At 43.8% G+C, this 24,623-nt stretch overlaps 1 protein-coding gene across 5 annotated transcripts in view; it reads left to right on the top strand.

Moving 5' to 3' along the window:
- Positions 1 to 12,392, top strand: part of hs2st1b (heparan sulfate 2-O-sulfotransferase 1b) — a 72,493-nt gene extending 60,101 nt beyond the window's left edge. Inside the window, exons 2-8 of one of the 5 annotated variants that reach the window (XR_005051916.1) lie at positions 1,144 to 1,382; positions 2,605 to 2,690; positions 7,786 to 7,924; positions 8,048 to 8,145; positions 8,446 to 8,603; positions 10,080 to 10,478; positions 10,684 to 12,392. Coding sequence is in view for 1 of the 5 variants with exons in the window: in XM_036978904.1 (XP_036834799.1) it covers positions 1,144 to 1,382; positions 2,605 to 2,690; positions 7,786 to 7,924; positions 8,048 to 8,145; positions 8,446 to 8,603; positions 10,080 to 10,306 (947 nt within the window). In the remaining 4 variants the exon portion in view is untranslated. Of the gene's footprint in view, positions 1 to 1,143; positions 1,383 to 2,604; positions 2,691 to 7,785; positions 7,925 to 8,047; positions 8,146 to 8,445; positions 8,604 to 10,079 lie in introns of all 5 variants that reach the window. The other 4 variants (XR_005051917.1, XR_005051915.1, XR_005051914.1 and 1 more) reach the window with 4 other exon arrangements.
- The last annotated feature ends 12,231 nt before the right edge of the window (positions 12,393 to 24,623 follow it).

Genomic DNA, 24,623 nt, shown 5'->3' with positions numbered 1-24,623 from the left:
AGTTTGGAGATTAGTGCAGTTTGGAGATTAGTGCAGTTTGGAGAGAGTAGTGCAGTTTGGAGAGTAGTACAGTGCATCGTGTAGTGCTGTTTTTGAGAGAGTAGTGCAGTTTGAGTAGTGCATCAGTGAGTATGCAAACAAGCAGAGTGGGAGCCAGGAGCTGAGTTGAGCCTGAACAGTGCCTGGGGACTTGGGACTGAACTTCTGAGCCTTCTGCTGTGTATTCAGACTGCCTGCTTGAATCATGACCCAGTATGATCTATCTTACAATGTGATAGAGAGAGAGAGTAGTTATTTTTGATGTAAGCAGTTTTTCAGCCCTCCTACCCTCGGACTGATTTTGCTACCATGACCAGCTAGTGATACAGAAATAGTTTAGACCCTCAGGTCTCGGACGGCTGTTGTGCGAACTGAAACATCCTCTGTTACAGGATGATGGAGACCTTGGTCTTAGACAGCTTTTTAACAGAGAGACTAGCTTCACATCCAGGCGGCTCCCAGGTTGATGCATGGTGCCTTGGGAAGCTGTGATCGATAATGGAACCTAGTTATTTTATGCACCAGTGGGCATCTATCTACTGTAGACGAAGGATGGCTCAATTACCAGCTTTGTGTAATTACATCGTTTTAGATTGTACAGGGGCTAGCCATCAGCGGAACGTGTGATCAGTCCCGTCTGTTGTCGTTGTTAAAACATGCCTGTCCTTCACCCTCTCTATCCCCCCCTCTCTCTATCCACCCTCAACCCCTCTCTCTATCCCCCTCTCTCTATTCCCCCCTCTCTCTATCCACTCTCTCTATCCCCCCTCTCTCTATCCACTCTCTCTATGACCCCTCTCTATCACACCTTCAGTGAAAAACACTGGGCCAAGTAATTGACTATAGCCTGCTTATCTGGAGGCACTTGTCATAGAAGATGGAAGGCTATTGTGTCCACATCCTGAGGCCTCCCCTGCTCCCTCTGCTGGTACACTGTGACACTCCAGTCTATCCAGCAGTACGCTCTGTCTTCATCATTTATTCCCCCAGAAGCCCCTATTTATTGTGAAACCAGATCATTGCTAGCGACCATTGCCTAATGTTGGCACAATAAATATTTTCTGAGCGTGAACCTTGACCTTCCTCTTGTCTCCCTCCTATAAGAGCGTACCATTGCCAGACACGAGGTGAGGGAGGTGGAGCAGCGCCACACCCAAGATGGCGTACGGGACACGCCGCCGCTGGCTGAGGCAGAGGACGTGGTTATCATATATAACAGAGTGCCCAAGACGGCGAGCACGTCGTTCACCAACATCGCCTACGACCTTTGTGGAAAGAACCACTTCCACGTTTTGCACATCAACACCACCAAGAACAATCCTGTCATGTCCTTACAAGACCAGGTGAGAACAAAGCTGACACCTGCCACTTTATAAACACACCTGCCACTTTATAAACACACCTGCCACTTTATAAACACTCCTACAACGAGACGCATCCACCAGCATTTAGAAACAGGAGGTATTAAGTAGGAGTGATGTCAGCCTGATTTGGAAGGAATTCGGCATGTACTGTTTTCAGACGTCTTTTTGAATACATTTCAAAAATATAATTTTCTAGTAGCCACGACAGTACTCATTTAAGGATTTGTTGGGGAAACCTGAATACAAATCTGTCTCCTTAGCCCTCCGGCACTTATTGACCCTTGTATTGCCTCATCAAGCACCTGGTCAGAGAAACAGTCTGGCTGTGTCCTCCACAGCCCTGACGTGTTTAGTCTGGTCTGGCTGTGTCCTCCACGGCCCTGACGTGTTTAGTCTGGTCTGGCTGTGTCCTCCACGGCCCTGACGTGTTTAGTCTGGCTGTGTCCTCCACGGCCCTGACGTGTTTAGTCTGGCTGTGTGCATTTGTATTCCTGACTGTCACTGTGACTCCTGTTGAGAACACAGAGAACGAGCAGAAGGAATGCTTTGGAGCCTCTGGCTAGAGCCGTGATGGTGTTAGTTCTGTCCGCTCCTCTGCCCTGCCAAGGTAATAACCTGTCTGTTCTCACAGCGGTCTCTTCCCTGTGCAGACGATACGACATGGGTGGGGAGAATCTGAGCATTGTTAAATGTCACCTAGATAGATGAGAGAAACTCGTAGCCACAAGGGACTGTAGTGTGGATTGCACATAAATCCAATCTCTCCACATAAATGTGATCTTTGATGTTCTTTTTAAACTTATCTGTTTGGATAAGAGTGTTACCCCAAAATAAGAAATGGGAAAATGGGGAACGTTAACAAAACCTTTCAGTTTGAAGAAGATGATGTTAATGGAGACAGGAAGGAAGTTGTATGTTTTTAGCTTTATTTAACTAGGCAAGTCAGTTAAGAACAAATTATTATTCACACTGACTGCCTAGGAACAGTGGGTTAACTGCCTTGTTCAGGGGGGCAGAACGACAGATTTTCGCCTTGTCAGCTCGGGGGATTCAATCTTACAACCTTTTCAGTTACAAGTCCAACGCTCTAAACCACTAGGCTACCCTGCCACTCTAATGTACTTGTCCTCGTGTCTGTGTCAGACATGGATAACAAACTAATCAGCTTGTGTGATTTAGGACTCTTGATTTGTGCTTCCAGGTGCGCTTTGTCCGAAACGTGACGTCCTGGAGAGCGATGAAGCCTGGGTTCTACCACGGACATGTGGCTTTCCTCGACTTCTCCAAGTAAAACTCTCCACAACATTCTTTACTTAAACGATATCCAGATGAGTAACAAACACATTTTATATGACACATGAACAAGGTCTTGACTTGGTGCTTTTATTTATTTAGTTACTGATGTAGACTTTTTTTTTTTGCTGCTCTCATCGCTTGTATACTTCTCCTACTGTGGGATTCATCTTTGCTCTTCATTTTCTCAAAATGGCTGCTGCCACCATGTGGCTGAAAGTGGAACTAGTCCTGTATTTGTGAAATGCATTGGGTGTGAATCAAAAGCTCCAAAGAAGTTCAGCTATTCTTTTAGCAGTTCACTTCTAACTGTTGTGATGAGGCGTTCCCCTAACTGTTGTCATTAGGTGTTCCCCTAACTGTTGTGATGAGGTGTTCCCCTAACTGTTGTGATGAGGTGTTCCCCTAACTGTTGTGATGAGGTGTTCCCCTAACTGTTGTGATGAGGTGTTCCCCTAACTGTTGTGATGAGGTGTTCCCCTAACTGTTGTCATTAGGTGTTCCCCTAACTGTTGTCATTAGGTGTTCCCCTAACTGTTGTGATGAGGTGTTCCCCTAACTGTTGTCATTAGGTGTTCCCCTAACTGTTGTCATTAGGTGTTCCCCTAACTGTTGTGATTAGGTGTTCCCCTAACTGTTGTCATTAGGTGTTCCCCTAACTGTTGTCATTAGGTGTTCCCCTAACTGTTGTCATTAGGTGTTCCCCTAACTGTTGTCATTAGGTGTTCCCCTAACTGTTGTCATTAGGTGTTCCCCTAACTGTTGTCATTAGGTGTTCCCCTAACTGTTGTCATTAGGTGTTCCCCTAACTGTTGTCATTAGGTGTTCCCCTAACTGTTGTCATTAGGTGTTCCCCTAACTGTTGTCATTAGGTGTTCCCCTAACTGTTGTCATTAGGTGTTCCCCTAACTGTTGTGATGATGTGTTCCCCTAACTGTTGTCATTAGGTGTTCCCCTAACTGTTGTCATTAGGTGTTCCCCTAACTGTTGTCATTAGGTGTTCCCCTAACTGTTGTCATTAGGTGTTCCCCTAACTGTTGTCATTAGGTGTTCCCCTAACTGTTGTGATGAGGTGTTCCCCTAACTGTTGTCATTAGGTGTTCCCCTAACTGTTGTCATTAGGTGTTCCCCTAACTGTTGTCATTAGGTGTTCCCCTAACTGTTGTCATTAGGTGTTCCCCTAACTGTTGTCATTAGGTGTTCCCCTAACTGTTGTCATTAGGTGTTCCCCTAACTGTTGTCATTAGGTGTTCCCCTAACTGTTGTCATTAGGTGTTCCCCTAACTGTTGTCATTAGGTGTTCCCCTAACTGTTGTCCTTAGGTGTTCCCCTAACTGTTGTCATTAGGTGTTCCCCTAACTGTTGTCATTAGGTGTTCCCCTAACTGTTGTCATTAGGTGTTCCCCTAACTGTTGTCATTAGGTGTTCCCCTAACTGTTGTCATTAGGTGTTCCCCTAACTGTTGTCATTAGGTGTTCCCCTAACTGTTGTCATTAGGTGTTCCCCTAACTGTTGTCATTAGGTGTTCCCCTAACTGTTGTCATTAGGTGTTCCCCTAACTGTTGTGATGAGGTGTTCCCCTAACTGTTGTCATTAGGTGTTCCCCTAACTGTTGTGATGAGGTGTTCCCCTAACTGTTGTCATTAGGTGTTCCCCTAACTGTTGTCATTAGGTGTTCCCCTAACTGTTGTGATGAGGTGTTCCCCTAACTGTTGTCATTAGGTGTTCCCCTAACTGTTGTCATTAGGTGTTCCCCTAACTGTTGTGATGAGGTGTTCCCCTAACTGTTGTCATTAGGTGTTCCCCTAACTGTTGTCATTAGGTGTTCCCCTAACTGTTGTCATTAGGTGTTCCCCTAACTGTTGTCATTAGGTGTTCCCCTAACTGTTGTCCTTAGGTGTTCCCCTAACTGTTGTCATTAGGTGTTCCCCTAACTGTTGTCATTAGGTGTTCCCCTAACTGTTGTCATTAGGTGTTCCCCTAACTGTTGTCATTAGGTGTTCCCCTAACTGTTGTCATTAGGTGTTCCCCTAACTGTTGTCATTAGGTGTTCCCCTAACTGTTGTCATTAGGTGTTCCCCTAACTGTTGTCCTTAGGTGTTCCCCTAACTGTTGTCATTAGGGACAGGTACACCACTGTAACGTTTGGGGTCACTTAGAAATGTTCTTGTTTTTGAAAGAAAAGCACATCTTTTGTCTAGTTAAAATAACATCAAATTAATCAGAAATACAGTGTAGACATTGTTAATGGAGAACAGCTGTGCAGCGATGCTCCCCATCCAACCTGGCAGAGCTTGAGAGGATCTGCAGAGAAGAATGGGAGAAACTCCCCAAATACAGGTGTGCCAAGCTTGTAGCGTCATACCCAAGAAGACTCAAGGCTGTAATCGCTGCCAAAGGTGCTTCAACAAAGTATTGAGTAAAGGGTCTGAATACATATGGAAATGTCATATTTCAGTTTTTATTTTTTATACATTTTCAAACATTTCATTTGCTTTGTCATTATGGAGTATTGTGTGTAGATTTGAGGGGGAAAAAACTATTTCATAATTTTTAGAATAAGGCTGTAACGTAACAAAATGTGGGAAAAGTGTAGGGATCTTCTTACTTTCCGAATGCACTATATACTCCTAACTATTGTGATTTAGGTACAGGTATATTCCTAACTATTGTGATTTAGGTACAGGTCTTCTCCTAACTATTGTGATTAGGTACAGGTATATTCCTAACTATTGTGATTAGGTACAGGTACAGTGCCTTGCGAAAGTATTCGGCCCCCTTGAACTTTGCGACCTTTTGCCACATTTCAGGCTTCAAACATAAAGATATAAAACTGTATTTTTTTGTGAAGAATCAACAACAAGTGGGACACAATCATGAAGTGGAACGACATTTATTGGACATTTCAAACTTTTTTAACAAATCAAAAACTGAAAAATTGGGCGTGCAAAATTATTCAGCCCCTTTACTTTCAGTGCAGCAAACTCTCTCCAGAAGTTCAGTGAGGATCGCTGAATGATCCAATGTTGACCTAAATGACGAATGATGATAAATACAATCCACCTGTGTGTAATCAAGTCTCCGTATAAATGCACCTGCACTGTGATAGTCTCAGAGGTCCGTCAAAAGCGCAGAGAGCATCATGAAGAACAAGGAACACACCAGGCAGGTCCGAGATACTGTTGTGAAGAAGTTTAAAGCCGGATTTGGATACAAAAAGATTTCCCAAGCTTTAAACATCCCAAGGAGCACTGTGCAAGCGATAATATTGAAATGGAAGTAGTATCAGACCACTGCAAATCTACCAAGACCTGGCCGTCCCTCTAAACTTTCAGCTCATACAAGGAGAAGACTGATCAGAGATGCAGCCAAGAGGCCCATGATCACTCTGGATGAACTGCAGAGATCTACAGCTGAGGTGGGAGACTCTGTCCATAGGACAACAATCAGTCGTATATTGCACAAATCTGGCCTTTATGGAAGAGTGGCAAGAAGAAAGCCATTTCTTAAAGATATCCATAAAAAGTGTTGGTTAAAGTTTGCCACAAGCCACCTGGGAGACACACCAAACATGTGGAAGAAGGTGCTCTGGTCAGATGAAACCAAAATTGAACTTTTTGGCAACAATGCAAAACGTTATGTTTGGCGTAAAAGCAACACAGCTGAACACACCATCCCCACTGTCAAACATGGTGGTGGCAGCATCATGGTTTGGGCCTGCTTTTCTTCAGCAGGGACAGGGAAGATGGTTAAAATTGATGGGAAGATGGATGGAGCCAAATACAGGACCATTCTGGAAGAAAACCTGATGGAGTCTGCAAAAGACCTGAGCCTGGGACGGAGATTTGTCTTCCAACAAGACAATGATCCAAAACATAAAGCAAACTCTACAATGGAATGGTTCAAAAATAAACATATCCAGGTGTTAGAATGGCCAAGTCAAAGTCCAGACCTGAATCCAATCGAGAATCTGTGGAAAGAACTGAAAACTGCTGTTCACAAATGCTCTCCATCCAACCTGACTGAGCTCGAGCTGTTTTGCAAGGAGGAATGGGAAACAATTTCAGTCTCTCGATGTGCAAAACTGATAGAGACATATCCCAAGCGACTTACAGCTGTAATCGCAGCAAAAGGTGGCGCTACAAAGTATTAACTTAAGGGGGCTGAATCATTTTGCACGCCCAATTTTTCAGTTTTTGATTTGTTAAAAAAGTTTGAAATATCCAATAAATGTCGTTCCACTTCATGATTGTGTCCCACTTGTTGTTGATTCTTCACAAAAAAATACAGTTTTATATCTTTATGTTTGAAGCCTGAAATGTGGCAAAAGGTCGCAAAGTTCAAGGGGGCCGAATACTTTCGCAAGGCACTGTATATTCGTAACTATTGTGATTAGGTACAGGTATATTCCTAACTATTGTGATTAGGTACAGGTCTTCTAACTTGTGATTAGGTACAGGTCTGCTAACTTGTGATTAGGTACAGGTATACTCCTAACTATTGTGATTAGGTACAGGTATATTCCTAACTATTGTGATTAGGTACAGGTCTTCTCCTAACTATTGTGATTAGGTACAGGTATACTCCTAACTATTGTGATTAGGTACAGGTATACTCCTAACTATTGTGATTAGGTACAGGTCTTCTCCTAACTATTGTGATTAGGTACAGGTATACTCCTAACTATTGTGATTAGGTACAGGTCTGCTAACTTGTGATTAGGTACAGGTATACTCCTAACTATTGTGATTAGGTACAGGTATATTCAGAACTATTGTGATTAGGTACAGGTATATTCCTAACTATTGTGATTAGGTACAGGTCTTCTAACTTGTGATTAGGTACAGGTCTTCTAACTTGTGATTAGGTACAGGTCTTCTCCTAACTATTGTGATTAGGTACAGGTATACTCCTAACTATTGTGATTAGGTACAGGTATATTCAGAACTATTGTGATTAGGTACAGGTCTTCTCCTAACTATTGTGATTAGGTACAGGTATTCTCCTAACTATTGTGATTAGGTACAGGTATATTCATAACTATTGTGATTAGGTACAGGTCTTCTCCTAACTATTTGCCCTCTGATAGGTATGGGGTGAGAGGTAAACCCGTTTACATCAACGTGGTCCGGGACCCCATCCAACGCCTCGTATCTTACTACTACTTCCTGAGGTTTGGAGATGACTACAGGCCTGGCCTTCGACGGAGAAAACAAGGTGACAAAAAGGTATTGTTGTATACATTTACAAACAGTTTTCAATGGTGTTTTAAAATGTCTTATCGCCCTAGTGAGTGTATATAAAGCTCTATTTCTGACGTGTGTGTGTGTGTGTGTGTGTGTGTGTTTTAGACCTTTGATGAGTGTGTGTCAGCAGGTGGTTCTGACTGTGCCTCTGAGAAGCTTTGGCTCCAGATCCCGTTCTTCTGCGGACACTACTCAGAGTGCTGGTGGGTACCAACATGGCTGCCAGTGCTGGGTGGGAGCCAACATGGCTGCCAGTGCTGGGTGGGAGCCAACATGGCTGCCAGTGCTGGGTGGGAGCCAACATGGCTGCCAGCGCCGACCCACTTATCCCCATTGCACCGGCTGGGGCCTAGGGGACTTTGGTCAATGTGTTAGTAATCAGAACACATTGATAACGTAATGATTAAGTCATTTGTTGTCGTTAAACTGTGTGTAAACCACAGATATATCTTATTAAATGAGTTTTCTATGTGTAATTACCATGGTGTGTATGTGTACTATAGGAATGTAGGCAGCAGGTGGGCCCTGGATCAGGCCAAGTATAACCTGCTGAATGAATATCTACTAGTCGGTGTGACAGAGGAGCTGGAGGACTTTATCATGATGCTGGAGGCAGCTCTGCCCCGCTTCTTCAAGGGTGCCACAGGCCTCTACAAAACAGGTACTGTACTGGCACACCATGTATCCTGGTTCCTCTCACTTAGCCTCAGCAGATAAAACCCTGTCAGTGTTCTAGCCTTGTCTCTGTGGCGCCTTGTCCTTCTGACCGACCCTGGTCTGCAGCCCCACTCTGCCGCTCTGCTCTTTTCCTGGTAACAGCATTTAGTACACTTGGGAAGAATAACCTACTATATTTAGGGCACTTGGGCAGAATAACCTACTATATTTAGGGCACTTGGGCAGACCAAGTGAAGGAGTAGCCTGTTGGATAGATAGTGGTTGCTCCACTAAAAGTTTTTGCAATTAGTACGGTACCCTGCGTCACCACTTCATTGCTTCAGACCACCACAAGGGGGAGTTAGAGTACTGATTAGGCTTTTGGGTCCTACTGTGTCTCTAACTGACAATGAATGGGTGGCATAAACCTCAATAGAAACTGATAATTGTGCACGACTTCAGTATTACTTACTAAACTGTTCATGTTTTTATTATTTTATTTTATTTTGTTAGGATTGTTTTGCTCTTACTGTAGGACTGTAGGCCACTCCCGACCAGTCACGTTGTACAGCGCCTAAGACACTGCAGCGATCTAAGACACTGCATAGCAGTACAAGCTGTGTTGCTACGGATGCTGGTTCAATACCCGTGCCGCCCTCAACTGGAAGACCCATGAGCTGACTAGGTTTTTTTTTGTGTTTTTTCTCGCTTTAAAAACAGAAAAAATAACAAACTGGCTTTATTTACAAATTAGTAACAATGTCTCACCCCATGTTCATCTCCAAAATATTATTTTTTTGTTAGCAGGACAATATATATTGGTCATATTGGTCATGGCTCCCAAGTGGCGCACAATGGGACTGCCTTGCAGTTCTCCAGCTGTATCCACTGAAAGCGTGCGAGGTTCAAGACGAGGGCAGGGGGCACGGGATGGGCCGCAGAGCCACGCACAGAAGACAGACCGAGGAGGAGGGTGGACTCCCACCCTGCCACACTGGGCAGCACAGAGCAACACTTTAAGGGGCTTTGCACTAATAATGGGGCTGACTAGGGAAACGTTCCGGCTGTTCAACAGGTAGCTGGACAGTAGACTTGCCAAGATGGAGGGTAAGGGGGAGAATTCTATCGTCAAAGTTAGGTTCTAAGTTGTTGTTTATCACATCTGAACGTGATTGGGAGTCCCATAGGGAGGCGAACAATTGGCCCAGTGTTTCTCTCGCTCTAAAAACAACTTTATTTACTTTTCAAAAAAACAAAAGTCAGTGATTTTGTAATCTGAATAATCTCCAAATATCGTTTATATATTGTCAAGTTGATGGCACAGTCATATAACCGGCACCTATATAAAGCTGAGTGACTCACTCATTCATGGCTTTGAATCACAATAAACAAGTACTGTGCTGCAATACGCTGCAACTTTTTTAAAGGACGAACCACTGTAGACTCTAACCGATCCTCTCCTGTTCCCGTGTGCTCCCAGGTAAGAAGTCCCACCTGCGTAAGACCACAGAGAAGAAGCCACCCACCAAGGAGTCCATCGCCAAGCTGCAGCAGTCCGACGTTTGGAAGATGGAGAACGAGTTCTACGAGTTTGCCCAGGAGCAGTTCCAATTTGTCAGAGCCCACGCCGTCCGGGAGAAGGACGGGGAACTCTACCTGCTGGCACAGAACTTCTTCTATGAGAAAATCTACCCCAAAGTGAACTAGGGTGGAACTGGGTTAACATCAGGCCAGGGGGATGTGCAGGTCTGGGCTAACATCAGGCCAGGTGGATGTTGATGAGGTCTGGGTTAACATCAGGCCAAGGGGATATAGATGAGGTCTGGGTTAACATCAGGCCAGGGGGATGTAGATGAGGTGTGGGTTAACATCAGGCCAGGTGGATGTGGAGGCCTGGGCTAACATCAGGCCAGAGGGGATGTTGATGAGGTCTGGGTTAACATCAGGCCAAGGGGATGTAGATGTGTTGATGAGGTCTGGGTTAACATCAGGCCAGGGGGGAGGGATGTTGATGAGGTCTGGGTTAACATCAGGCCAGGGGGATGTAGATGTGTTGATGAGGTCTGGGTTAACATTAGGCCAAGGGGGATGTTGATGAGGTCTGGGTTAACATCAGGCCAGGGGGATGTAGATGTGTTTATGAGGTCTGGGTTAACATCAGGCCATTTGGGATGTAGATGTGTTTATGAGGTCTGGGTTAACATCAGGCCAGGGGGATGTTGAGGTCTGGGTTAACATCAGGCCAGGGGGGATGTTGATGAGGTCTGGGTTAACATCAGGCCATTTGGGATGTTGATGAGGTCTGGGTTAACATCAGGCCAGGGCGATATTGATGAGGTCATACACTGACCATTATTCACCCTGTTACACACGTCACAGAATGCCATCATAACAATTACTGTCTGACGTGTAGATGGGGACCTACTGTGTAGCTGTACTGGGTCTGGGGGATACTGTGCTGGTTTCATTGGTTCCTTGTTCTTCACTGTAGTTGTTGACCTCTACAAGGTATTTGAACAGGTCTCAAATCCAACATGGTGTCCTGTACTCCTCTGCAGCTGGCCACTTCTACAGGTTATTGAAGCCAGATCCAACATGGTGTCCTGTTCTTCTCTGCAGCTGGCCACTTCTACAGGTTATTGAAGCCAGATCCAACATGGCGTCCTGTACTCCTCTGCAGCTGGCCACTTCTACAGGTTATTGAAGCCAGATCCAACATGGTGTCCTGTTCTTCTCTGCAGCTGGCCACTTCTACAGGTTATTGAAGCCAGATCCAACATGGTGTCCTGTACTCCTCTGCAGCTGGCCACTTCTACAGGTTATTGAAGCCAGATCCAACATGGTGTCCTGTACTTCTCTGTAGCTGGCCACTTCTTCTACAGGTTATTGAAGCCAGATCCAACATGGTGTCCTGTTCTTCTCTGTAGCTGGCCACTTCTTCTACAGGTTATTGAAGCCAGATCCAACATGGTGTCCTGTACTTCTCTGTAGCTGGCCACTTCTTCTACAGGTTATTGAAGCCAGATCCAACATGGTGTCCTGTACTTCTCTGTAGCTGGTCACTTCTTCTAAAGGTTATTTAAGCCAGATCCAACATCTGACCTGCGTGTATCTACACAGAGGTCAATAAGCCCCCCCCCCCCCCCCCCCCCCCCTCCACTGGGGACCTGCCTTGTGGTCTTCAGGCTCCAACTCAAAATGGCTGCCCAACCACAACCACATCGGACGACGTCCAGCAAAAGATTGTCTATTTTACGTTTCGTAAAAAAACAAAAAAAATCAAACAACACATGAGAAGGTCAATTGAAAAGAAAACAGGAGTATGTCAGAAACAGTTTGATCTGTTGTACAAAACGTCAGATCAAAGTGTCAGAAGGACAGTTTGCTGGCTCGTGTCAGAAGGACAGTTTGCTGGCTCGTGTCAGAAGGACAGTTTGCTGGCTCGTGTCAGAAGGACAGTTTGCTGGCTCGTGTCAGAAGGACAGTTTGCTGGCTCGTGTCAGAAGGACAGTTTGCTGGCTCGTGTCAGATGGACAGTTTGCTGGCTCGTGTCAGATGGACAGTTTGCTGGCTCGTGCCTAAGCTGGGCGACTGTGAAAGGGAGGTACTGTAGAGGAGGAAAGGGTGGCTTCAGCTCGGTGTGTTAAGGGCTGTTCATCTACATTGTGTGTGTACAGTCGTGGCCAAAAGTTGAGAATGACACACATGAATTTTCATTCTGCTGCCTCAGTTTGTATGATGGCAATTTGCATATACTCCATAATGTTATGAAGAGTGATCAGATGAATTGCAATTAATTGCAAAGTCCCTCTTTGCCATGCAAATGAACTGAATCCCCCAAAAACATTTCCACTGCATTTCAGCCCTGCCACAAAAGGACCAGCTGACATCATGTCAGTGATTCTCTCGTTAACACAGGTGAGTGTTGAGGAGGACAAGGCTGGAGATCACTCCGTCATGCTGATTGAGTCCGAATAACAGACTGGAAGCTTCAAAAGGAGGGTGGTGTTTGGAATCATTGTTCTTCCTCTGTCAACCATGGTTACCTGCAAGGAAACACGTGCCGTCATCATTGCTTTGTACAAAAAAGGCTTCACAGGCAAGGATATTGCTGCCAGTGAGATTGCACCTAAATCAACCATTTATCGGATCATCAAGAACTTCAAGGAGAGCGGTTCAATTGTTGTGAAAAGGCTTCAGGGCGCCCAAGAAAGTCCAGCAAGCGCCAGGACCGTCTCCTAAAGTTGATTCAGCTGTGGGATCGGGGCACCACCAGTACAGAGCTTGCTCAGGAATGGCAGCAAGCAGGTGTGAGTGCATCTGCATGCACAGTGAGGCGAAGACTTTTGGATGATGGCCTGGTGTCAAGAAAGGCAGCAAAGAAGCCACTTCTCTCCAGGAAAAACATCAGTAACAGACTGATATTCAGCAAAAGGTACAGGGATTGGACTGCTGAGGACTGGGGTAAAGTCATTTTCTCTGATGAATCCCCTTTCTGATTGTTTGGGGCATCCGGTAAAAAGCTTGTCTGGAGAAGACCAGGTGTGCGCTACCATCAGTCCTGTGTCATGCCAACAGTAAAGCATCCTGAGACCATTCATGTGTGGGGTTGCTTCTCAGCCAAGGGAATGGGCTCACTCACAATTTTGCCTAAGAACACAGCCATGAATATAGAATGGTAACAACACATCCTCCGAGAGAAACTTCTCCCAACCATCCAGGAACAGTTTGGTGACGAACAATACCTTTTCCAGCATGATGGAGCACCTTGCCATAGTGATAACTAAGTGGCTCGGGGAATAAAACATTGATATTTTGGGTCCATGGCCAGGAAACTCCCCAGACCTTAATCCCATTGAGAACTTGTGGTCAATCCTCAAGAGACTGATGGACAAACAACCAACCCACAAATTCTGACAAACTCCAAGCATTGATTATGCAAGAATGGGCTGCCATCAGTCAGGATGTGGCCCAGAAGTTAATTGACAGCATGCCAGGGCGGATTGCAGAGGTCTTGAAAAAGAAGGGTCAACACTGCAAATATTGACTCTTTGCATCAACTTCATGTAATTGTCAATAAAAGCCTTTGACACTTATGAAATGCTTGTAATTATACTTCAGCATCCATAGTAACATCTGACAAAAATATCTAAAGACAACTGAAGCAGCAAACTTTGTGGAAATTAATAATTGTGTCATTCTCACAACTTTTGGCCACGATTTGTATATTTTAGATCCACTGTTAGCAGTTTACAGAGTAAACACATGAAACCACAGTACACAGTGTATTTACACCCTACATATCTGATGTACTGGACCAAATGTTTGGTAAGACTTCTGTGAGCATTGTACCTTTTTTTTTTTTTCGGTGTGTCTTTTAACATCTAGTTAATTTGTAGCCCACTAAGAAAAAAATTATCCGATTTTAATTTATTTAAAAAAAACATTTTTAAATAAAATAATCTCCGTTCTGTACTGTCGACCTGAAGTTCCTCCCATTTTTTTTTTTTTAATAACCACCACAACATTCCAAACGTGTTTCATTCATCAGTTTGTTGGAGTTGTCCGGGTAAACGAACTTGTCTTTAGCACAAAGTTTTAGTGTGTGAATGCAGCAGTAATTTGTCACTATGACTCAACAGTGGGTGTGTGATCAACGTTGACCAGAAATAAGACTTTTGTTGTTGTTATTATTTTTACCCCAGCCAGTCCCAAATGGCGCTCCACCCCTTCTCCCTTGGCCCTAACCCTTTTTGTGTTTGCAGATCAGAAAGGTCTGGTGTGTGTGTGTGTATATATAAGCAACGGTATAATCTTCCACCGTGTTGCATACACCGTACAAATGTACAGACGTGGTTTGGCCCGCGGGGAAAGGTGCAAATCGGGACCGTCGAGTCACATGGTTTATGCCTAAGAATGTTTTCGTGTTTTTGGTAACGGGGTCACGCTCGTTAGGGAGCGAGCTACGCTAAGAAGAGAAACGCATCAGGAGGCTTGATAGTGCCTTCATCAAATCATTATTATTTACCAAATTACACCCTATTCCCTGTTTAGTTCACTACTGTTCACCACTGCCCTATGGGGCCCTGGTAAAAAATAAAAAAAGTAGTGCACTACATTGGGAATAGGGTGCAATTTGGGATGTATATTTATACAAGACTCCTAAGCCACTTTGTGATATCCGATGTCATTTTCCCCTTATTTTTCTGAATATTGTGCTCATTCATTTGACACAATTATCTGTTCTGCCAGTATACTGCTTTTTCTTTTTCATATCAATTTCTTATTGTAAACAACCTAAAACATTTAAAATAAATACTGAACTGTTTCACAGTCTCCGCTGGTCTTCTGTTTTCAAGTGTAAACACTCGGTTAATTAAAGACATCCTTTTGTTGAAGTTTTCCTGTTTTGATAAGCAATATCCCATCAATAAAAACGGTAGAGTTCAAGGGTCAAAACAAAAATACAGCTGTAAAACCATTGTGTTGGGAGAAGTTCATCCTAGCCGTCCATCATGTTTACGTTTATGTAATGCATGTTTGTCTTTAGCTCACTTACCTGAGAGATACTTCTCAATGTTTTCTGTCTTTTTACGTTGACTCTTTCACTGTTGAATTTACAACAAGGATATGCTAAAAGCTGGAAGTCATTCTTGTTGTTTCAGCCTTTCTCCAGGTGCAGAAAAAGACCCGGTCAAAAAGTGGCATTGTCTTTTCTTTTTTTTTAAACCCACTTGTTTTGAACAGATTGACGTCATGATTTAAAAGAAAATCCAACAGCAAGCTAGCTAGTAAATAACAGTCAGTCAGTGCCTCTTCCTCTGTGGTGCTGTAGAAGTGATGCTGTCAGTCAAATAACTCTAAATCATAAGCTTAAAGAGAGGATGCTGCACTAGAAATGTGACAGAACAACAGCTAATAATAAGAGGATGCTGCACTAGAAATGTGACAGAACAACAGCTAATAATAAGAGGATGCTGCACTGGAAATGTGGCAGAACAACAGCTAATAATAAGAGGATGCTGCACTAGAAATGTGACAGAACAACAGCTAATAATAAGAGGATGCTGCACTGGAAATGTGGCAGAACAACAACTGTAATGAGGGAGGATGCTGCACTGGAAATGTGACAGAACAACAGCTAATAAGAGGATTTTGCACTGGAAATGGGACAGAACAACAACTGTAACGAGAGAGAATGCTGCACTAGAAATGTGACAGAACAACAGCTAATAATAAGAGGATGCTGCACTGGAAATGTGGCAGAACAACAACTGTAACGAGGGAGAATGCTGCACTAGAAATGTGGCAGAACAACAACTGTAACGAGAGAGGATGCTGCACTGGAAATGTGACAGAACAACAACTGTAATGAGGGAGAATGCTGCACTGGAAATGGGACAGAACAACAACTGTAACGAGAGAGAATGCTGCACTGGAAATGTGGCAGAACAACAACTGTAATGAGGGAGAATGCTGCACTGGAAATGGGACAGAACAACAACTGTAATGAGGGAGAATGCTGCACTGGAAATGGGACAGAACAACAACTGTAATGAGGGAGAATGCTGCACTGGAAATGGGACAGAACAACAACTGTAATGAGGGAGAATGCTGCACTGGAAATGTGGCAGAACAACAACTGTAATGAGGGAGAATGCTGCACTGGAAATGTGGCAGAACAACTGTAAGGGAGGATGCTGCACTGGAAATGGGACAGAACAACTGTAAGGGAGGATGCTGCACTGGAAATGGGACAGAACAACTGTAAGGGAGGATGCTGCACTGGAAATGGGACAGAACAACTGTAAGGGAGGATGCTGCACTGGAAATGGGACAGAACAACAACTGTAACGAGAGGATGCTGCACTGGAAATGTGACAGAACAACTGTAATAAGGGAGGATGCTGCACTGGAAATGGGACAGAACAACAACTGTAACGAGAGAGGATGCTGCACTGGAAATGTGGCAGAACAACAACTGTAATGAGGGAGAATGCTGCACTGGAAATGTGGCAGAACAACTAAGGGAGGATGCTGCACTGGAAATGGGACAGAACAACTGTAAGGGAGGATGCTGCACTGGAAATGTGACAGAACAACAGCTAATAAGAGGATTTTGCACTGGAAATGGGACAGAACAACAACTGTAACGAGAGAGGATGCTGCACTGGAAATGGGACAGAACAACTGTAAGGGAGGATGCTGCACTGGAAATGTGACAGAACAACTGTAAGGGAGAATGCTGCACTGGAAATGGGACAGAACAACTAAGGGAGGATGCTGCACTGGAAATGGGACAGAACAACTAAGGGAGGATGCTGCACTGGAAATGGGACAGAACAACTGTAAGGGAGAATGCTGCACTGGAAATGGGACAGAACAACTGTAAGGGAGAATGCTGCACTGGAAATGTGGCAGAACAACAACTGTAATGAGGGAGAATGCTGCACTGGAAATGTGGCAGAACAACTAAGGGAGGATGCTGCACTGGAAATGGGACAGAACAACTGTAAGGGAGGATGCTGCACTGGAAATGTGACAGAACAACAGCTAATAAGAGGATGCTGCACTGGAAATGGGACAGAACAACTGTAAGGGAGGATGCTGCACTGAAAATGGGACAGAACAACAACTGTAACGAGAGGATGCTGCACTGGAAATGTGACAGAACAACTGTAATAAGGGAGGATGCTGCACTGGAAATGGGACAGAACAACAACTGTAACGAGAGGATGCTGGACTGGAAATGTGACAGAACAACTGTAATAAGGGAGGATGCTGCACTGGAAATGGGACAGAACAACTGTAAGGGAGGATGCTGCACTGGAAATGGGACAGAACAACAACTGTAACGAGAGGATGCTGCACTGGAAATGTGACAGAACAACTGTAATAAGGGAGGATGCTGCACTGGAAATGTGACAGAACAACAGCTAATAAGAGGATTTTGCACTGGAAATGGGACAGAACAACAACTGTAACGAGAGAGGATGCTGCACTGGAAATGTGGCAGAACAACTAAGGGAGGATGCTGCACTGGAAATGGGACAGAACAACTGTAAGGGAGAATGCTGCACTGGAAATGTGACAGAACAACTGTAAGGGAGAATGCTGCACTGGAAATGGGACAGAACAACTGTAAGGGAGAATGCTGCACTGGAAATGGGACAGAACAACTAAGGGAGGATGCTGCACTGGAAATGGGACAGAACAACTAAGGGAGGATGCTGCACTGGAAATGGGACAGAACAACTGTAAGGGAGAATGCTGCACTGGAAATGGGACAGAACAACTGTAAGGGAGAATGCTGCACTGGAAATGTGGCAGAACAACAACTGTAATGAGGGAGAATGCTGCACTGGAAATGTGGCAGAACAACTAAGGGAGGATGCTGCACTGGAAATGGGACAGAACAACTGTAAGGGAGGATGCTGCACTGGAAATGTGACAGAACAACAGCTAATAAGAGGATGCTGCACTGGAAATGGGACAGAACAACTGTAACGAGAGGATGCTGCACTGGAAATGTGACAGAACAACTGTAATAAGGGAGGATGCTGCACTGGAAATGGGACAGAACAACAACTGTAACGAGAGGATGCTGGACTGGAAATGTGACAGAACAACTGTAATAAGGGAGGATGCTGCACTGGAAATGTGACCTCAACTGTAATGAGAGCCTTATTTAATCACTATGGAAACAGTAGCCGTCCTATAAATTCACACCAATGGCATAGGAAATAAAGCTTAACAAGTCTGACCTTTAACAGTTTATAGAAGAGGCAAACCATAGGACTCTTATTAACAATGGCCTTGAATATGATCAGTATGATCTGTGTAAGATGGTCTCCTGAAGATGAGATTGGTGACACCTCTTGCACAGTCTGTGCCACCCTCAGGGGATAGATGTAAGGTGAATTTGTCACTAGATACTGATCTTGGGTCAGTTTAGCATTTTACACACGAATGGTTAAGGTTTTGGATTGTGGGAGGGGGAAACTGATCCTAGATCTGTACCTAGGGGACTACCTAACTTCACCCAGCTTTGGGAAACGTGCCAGTGGTCCCTACTCCTCAGGCCTTTCACGATCCAACAGTCCCCGTCCAACACAGAGGCCCCAACCAATTTGATACGCCCACTGTGTGGCCAGCAACACATGTCTGCATCCCAAATGGCTCCCTATTCCCTACATAGTTCACTACTTTGACCAGGGCCCTATGGAACCCTATTCCCTACATAGTTCACTACTTTTGACCAGGGCTCTATGGAACCCTATTCCCTACATAGTTCACTACTTTTGACCAGGGCCCTATGGGTAAAGTAGTGCACTGCATTAGGAATAGAGTGCCATTTGTGTGTGTGTGTGTGTGTGTGTGTGATGGGGGGTAGAACAGTCACAAGGAGAGCCAGAGCAGCCGTCTCAGAAAATAGAAACTCAATTACCAGTTTAGCTGTAGGCAACATGGCGTGTTGGTTGTGTTCATTAACTACATCCAATAAGATAATTACTGCTTCTCAATTAAAAACACTGTCTCTCTCTCTCTCTCTACAGTGTATCGATGTCAGCTGATGAGTTCTCTGAAGGGTAATAGGGGAATGGAAAACTACACAAGTGAATGTTTCCACTGTGGGTTTTTTATGTTGCTGATTTGTGTTTTATTATTTCTGTGTTTTAAAAGATGGATTGTTTGTTTTTGTGTGTGATTTTAATGATAGTGATATTAATCTACCAGTTTTTGCTATTTAGCTTTTAAATGTTTTTTTTAATAACAAACCCTGCTTTGTTTTTGTTTTATATAATCCTAAAATAACACCCTGACCCCCCCACCCCCTTCAACGGTCACAGATGAATAGGAGTAATAGCCTTCTCGGACAGCCTTCTCTTATTTAATCAATCTGAATTCTGTAAATAGCCACAATTGTTCTGGTTAGTTGATTTGATTCTGTGTGCTGAGATTTTAATGGTGTTTCACTGTTCCATTTTAAAAAGGCCTTTTGTTGACTGTAGTCTTAGCGCCACTAGAGGGCGCTAAGAAACCACTGAACCACTACACGACCCTGTTCATTCTCTAAGCAAGTCGGTCTGCTTTCCCTGGGACTGTTCACTGGTCTGTTAACCAGCAGACCTCATTAATGCACCTGTACAGAGCAGAGCCAAATGGAACAAACGAATAGGGCATCACCATTAAGAATACAGATTGAGCCATTACGGCTCAATTGGTTCTGGGCCCTAATGGAGATCTCTATAAATAGGTTATCTTCTTGGTCTTGGACAATTTGTGCAGCTGCACTCTCAGGGCATTGCATAATGACACAGCTCCAATCCATGGTTTACGGCATAAATAGGTTGTTCCCATGATTTCGCTATTTATTGCAAAAAGGAAGAAGGAAGTTTTAGCAGCAGCAGTAAAAAGGAAGTTTTTAGCAGCATCTCACCTCTCACAAACAGCTTTACTGAACCGGTGGTACAAAACGAGGCTACCTCTCCGTGAAATCTAACATGATTGCTATTACAGTGTTTACTGTGATTTGGACAAGACCTTCCATTGATCTTAACGGAATACGTGATCCTATTGAGTTAATGAGCTCTTAAACAGTGACCTCATTCAGCTAGTGACAGTTGACCTGACTGGTATCCACTAGCTATGTAGCCGTAACCCTCTGGACTTCAGTGGAGTGTGTCAGATCCTTATATTTGGATCGCAATATGAGGCTCTTGACCAGGGGAGACTCACCCAGCTAGTTGACCAGTTGAGACTCACCCAGCTTGTTGACCAGGGAAGACTCACCCAGCTAGTTGACCAGGGGAGACCCACCCAGCTAGTTGACCAGGGGAGACTCACCCAGCTAGTTAACCAGGGGAGACCCACCCAGCTAGTTGACCAGGGGAGACCCACCCAGCTAGTTGACCAGGGGAGACCCACCCAGCTAGTTGACCAGGGGAGACCCACCCAGCTAGTTGACCAGGGGAGACTCACCCTGCTCTCTGAGCTAATTGACCTCGGTAGGATTTTAACTTGTGCTTCATAAAATAAATAGAACAGGACCAGGTTGTGTTCGGAAGGTACCTGAATTCATCCCATAACAAATGCTAATGGACACAGCCCAGCGGTAGCCTGACTTGACTACCTTCCCGGCTGGGGCTGACAGGACAGGACCTGAACTTGCTTGGCCAAAGGGGATCATCATCATGTCTAGCTTGTTTCTTGCCTTACAGTTCATGTAAACGTGGTGCTCTAAAACTGTAGCCCACACGCCTGAGCGAGGCAGTGGGCCAAGGAAAACTCACACGCTCTTGCCCTTAGGTTTGGCCCAGATTCCCTGACCAGCACAGATTGATTACATTTTCATTTGTGGAATCAGAACTCGATCACATTCTGGTCACATAAGGCAGAATTTAAAGGCCCAGTGCAGTCAAATGTGGTTTAACTGTGTTTTATCTACATCTCCACACTATGAGGAATAATTATGTGAAATAGTGAGAATGATAACGAGGCCCTTTTTTAAGTGTAAGAGCTGTTTTTGAAAAGTCCGCCTGCAATTGCAGACAGTTTTGGTGGGATTGGTGTTTCAACCTGCCTGGTGATGTCACCAGGTGGTACATTGAGCAATAGACCAATAAGAAAGAGTTCCAAGCTTCTCTGCGAATAACAGTTAGTTTTCAGCCCCCCCCCCCCCCCCCACACTCAGACCACTCCCAGTCAGTTCTAGCTCTTAACTCAGACGCTATTTTTGGTTGACCCTATGAGAATAGAAAGGTTCAGTACTTTTGTAAAGAAGCTATTTTTGTGTCTTATTGACTATTTTTAATTAGAATGTGGTTAATTGCCCCCCCCCCCCCCCCCCCCCCCCCAGAAAGTATTCGCTATTGAGATAATAAAAAAAATGTCTGCATTGGACCTTGAAAGAAATGTAAAGAGCTGAGGGAAAGACGGAGACAGGATGCAGAATACTATGAACGCTCTACAATGATGTACGATACTGTGTTTTATCTATATCAATTGGGCTGACCGGGCTATCTGCATCGTGTCCCGCCACCCACCACCCGCTAACCCCTCTTTAACACTACTGCTACTCTCTGTTCATCATATATGCATAGTCACTGTAACCATATCTACATGTACATACTACCTCAATCAGCCTGACTAACCGGTGTTTGTATGTAGCCTCGCAACTGTTATAGCCTCGCTACTGTATATAGCCTCTCTACTGTATATAGCCTCTCTACTGTATATAGCCTCTCTACTTTTATAGCCCCTCTACTGTATATAGCCTGTCTTTTTACTGTTGTTTTATTTCTTTACCTACCTATTGTTCACCTAACACCTTTTTAAACACTGTTGGTTAGAGCCTGTAAGTAAGCATTTCACTGTAAGGTCTACTACACCTGTTGTATTCAGCATTTCACTGTAAGGTCTACTACACCTGTTGTATTCAGCATTTCACTGTAAGGTCTACTACACCTGTTGTATTCAGCATTTCACTGTAAGGTCTACTACACCTGTTGTATTCAGCATTTCACTGTAAGGTCTAACTACACCTGTTGTATTCAACATTTCACTGTAAAGTCTACTGCACCTGTTGTATTCAGCATTTCACTGTAAGGTCTACTACACCTGTTGTATTCAGCATTTCACTGTAAGGTCTACTACACCTGTTGTATTCAGCAGTTCACTGTGAGGTCTACCTACACCTGTTGTATTCAGCAGTTCACTGTAAGGTCTACTACACCTGTTGTATTCAGCAGTTCACTGTAAGGTCTACTACACCTGTTGTATTCAGCAGTTCACTGTAAGGTCTACTACACCTGTTGTATTCAGCCTTTCACTGTAAGGTCTACTACACCTGTTGTATTCAGCATTTCACTGTAAGGTCTACTACACCTGTTGTATTCAGCATTTCACTAAGGTCTACTACACCTGTTGTATTCAGCAGTTCACTGTAAGGTCTACTACACCTGTTGTATTCAGCATTTCACTGTGAGGTCTACTACACCTGTTGTATTCAGCATTTCACTGTAATGTCTACTACACCTGTTGTATTCAGCATTTCACTGTAAGGTCTACTACACCTGTTGTATTCAGCATTTCACTGTAAGGTCTACTACACCTGTTGTATTCAGCATTTCACTGTAAGGTCTACTACACCTGTTGTATTCAGCATTTCACTGTAAGGTCTACTACACCTGTTGTATTCAGCATTGCACTGTAAAGTCTACCTACACCTGTTGTATTCAGCATTTCACTGTGAGGTCTACTACACCTGTTGTATTCAGCATTTCACTGTAAGGTCTACTACACCTGTTGTATTCAGCATTTCACTGTGAGGTCTACTACACCTGTTGTATTCGGTGCACGTGACAAACTTTGATTTGATGTTCAATAGTCCACCCTCAATAAATAAAGTTTACATTCACAAATGTAAAAGGTTATTTTCAATGGAAGTTGAAATCTAATAAAGCACTCTGAATCAGCCCGTTTCCTGTAATAACAGGACAGCGACGGTATCCTGCATCAATATATCTGCAAGAAATTCAAAATGAATATGGGAGGAAGACAGAGAGAAAATAAAAGGGTTTTGTTTAAGGAAATAGTTATTAGTCGGGGCATCATTTATGCGTACAGACGTCTGGTGACTGCGGAAGTACATTATGAAGGAATAGGTGCAACTCTTTCAGTTAAACTATTATTTATATATATATTTATATTTATATATATTTTAATCAATTGCTTTCATGACAGTCTATTGCAATATTCCGACCATGATAGTCATCACAGGACTGTGAACACAACACAAAGGATGGTTGACCCCTGATCAGGAAACACCGGGACACTAATTTGATCTGTATTGTAGTTTGACCTTTCGTAGAAGACACTTCTTTCCCCCTCTCTATCTATCAATTCAATATGAATTCAATTTAATGGGCTTTATTGGCATGGGAAACATATGTAAATTGATAAACAAAAGTGAAATTAAAAAAATTTAAAAGGTTACACTCAAAGTTCCGAAAGAATAAAGACATTTCAAATGTCTAACTCAACCTCACTCTTACTCTCTTTCTCTCTCTTATTTTCCTCTCTCTTACTCTCTCTGTCTCTTTCTCTCTTATTTTCCTCTCTCCCCCTCTCTTTCTCTCCCTTCTCTCTCTCTCTCTCTCCCCTCCCCTTTCTCTCTTTCTCCCTCCCCTTTCTCTCTCTCTCCCTCTCTTCCTCTCTCTCTCCCTCCCCTTTCTCTCTCTTCTCTCCCATCAGCTGACAGGGCTGAGTGCACAAAGCCAAATGTCAGCCTCGGCATGTTCTCCTTTGTGGCTTTCACCAAATTATGCTGAAAAAAAACAGTTCATTACCCAAAGCTTTTAACACAGTGCACATTAGTGACATCTGCTGGTCAGGAATAAATATCAGCTTGCCATGCTCATTGTTAATTAATAGACGAATGACATTCCAAGCACTCGCTATAACAGTAAAAGAGGAGAGATATGACATTATGCTAATGAGGTAACATTGTGATGCTGCCCTAGAAATACCGGCTATGCTAATGAGGTCACGTTATGATACTACCCTATAAAAACCTGCTATGCTAATGAGGTCACGTCATAATACAACCCTATAAATACCTGCTATGCTGATGAGTGAGATGGGAAGCGATGCGAATTATGTGTTTACAAGATTAATAAAAAAAATGACGAGCCATTACATTCAGACCTGTCTTCCTGATTTGAACTTTGGTAAACTACATTTCCCATTGTATCCATCAACGTTTTGTGGAGCAATGGATAGGTGTGAGCATTGGTTTTGCTGCATTTTGTTAGAATGTGGGGTTCACATCCCACATCCTACCTATCCTTTTTTTCCCCCCCCTGGTTTAAATTATATATATTTTTTTTTAAATGTGCATCAGTGGTATTTTGTAGGATGCTGAAGACAAAAGGGGATCATAGGTTACAATAAAATAAAATTGAATAACAATGGGAAAGACGGTGTGGTTTCACAAAGTAATGTTTAAACCGTAGCCAGGATT

The sequence above is a fragment of the Oncorhynchus mykiss genome, chromosome 5 (genome assembly GCF_013265735.2).
Source record: "Oncorhynchus mykiss isolate Arlee chromosome 5, USDA_OmykA_1.1, whole genome shotgun sequence".
Classification (NCBI taxonomy): Eukaryota; Metazoa; Chordata; class Actinopteri; order Salmoniformes; family Salmonidae; genus Oncorhynchus; species Oncorhynchus mykiss.
Note: the sequence above shows the minus strand (reverse complement) of the source record. Positions and strands in the feature narration are given on the sequence as shown.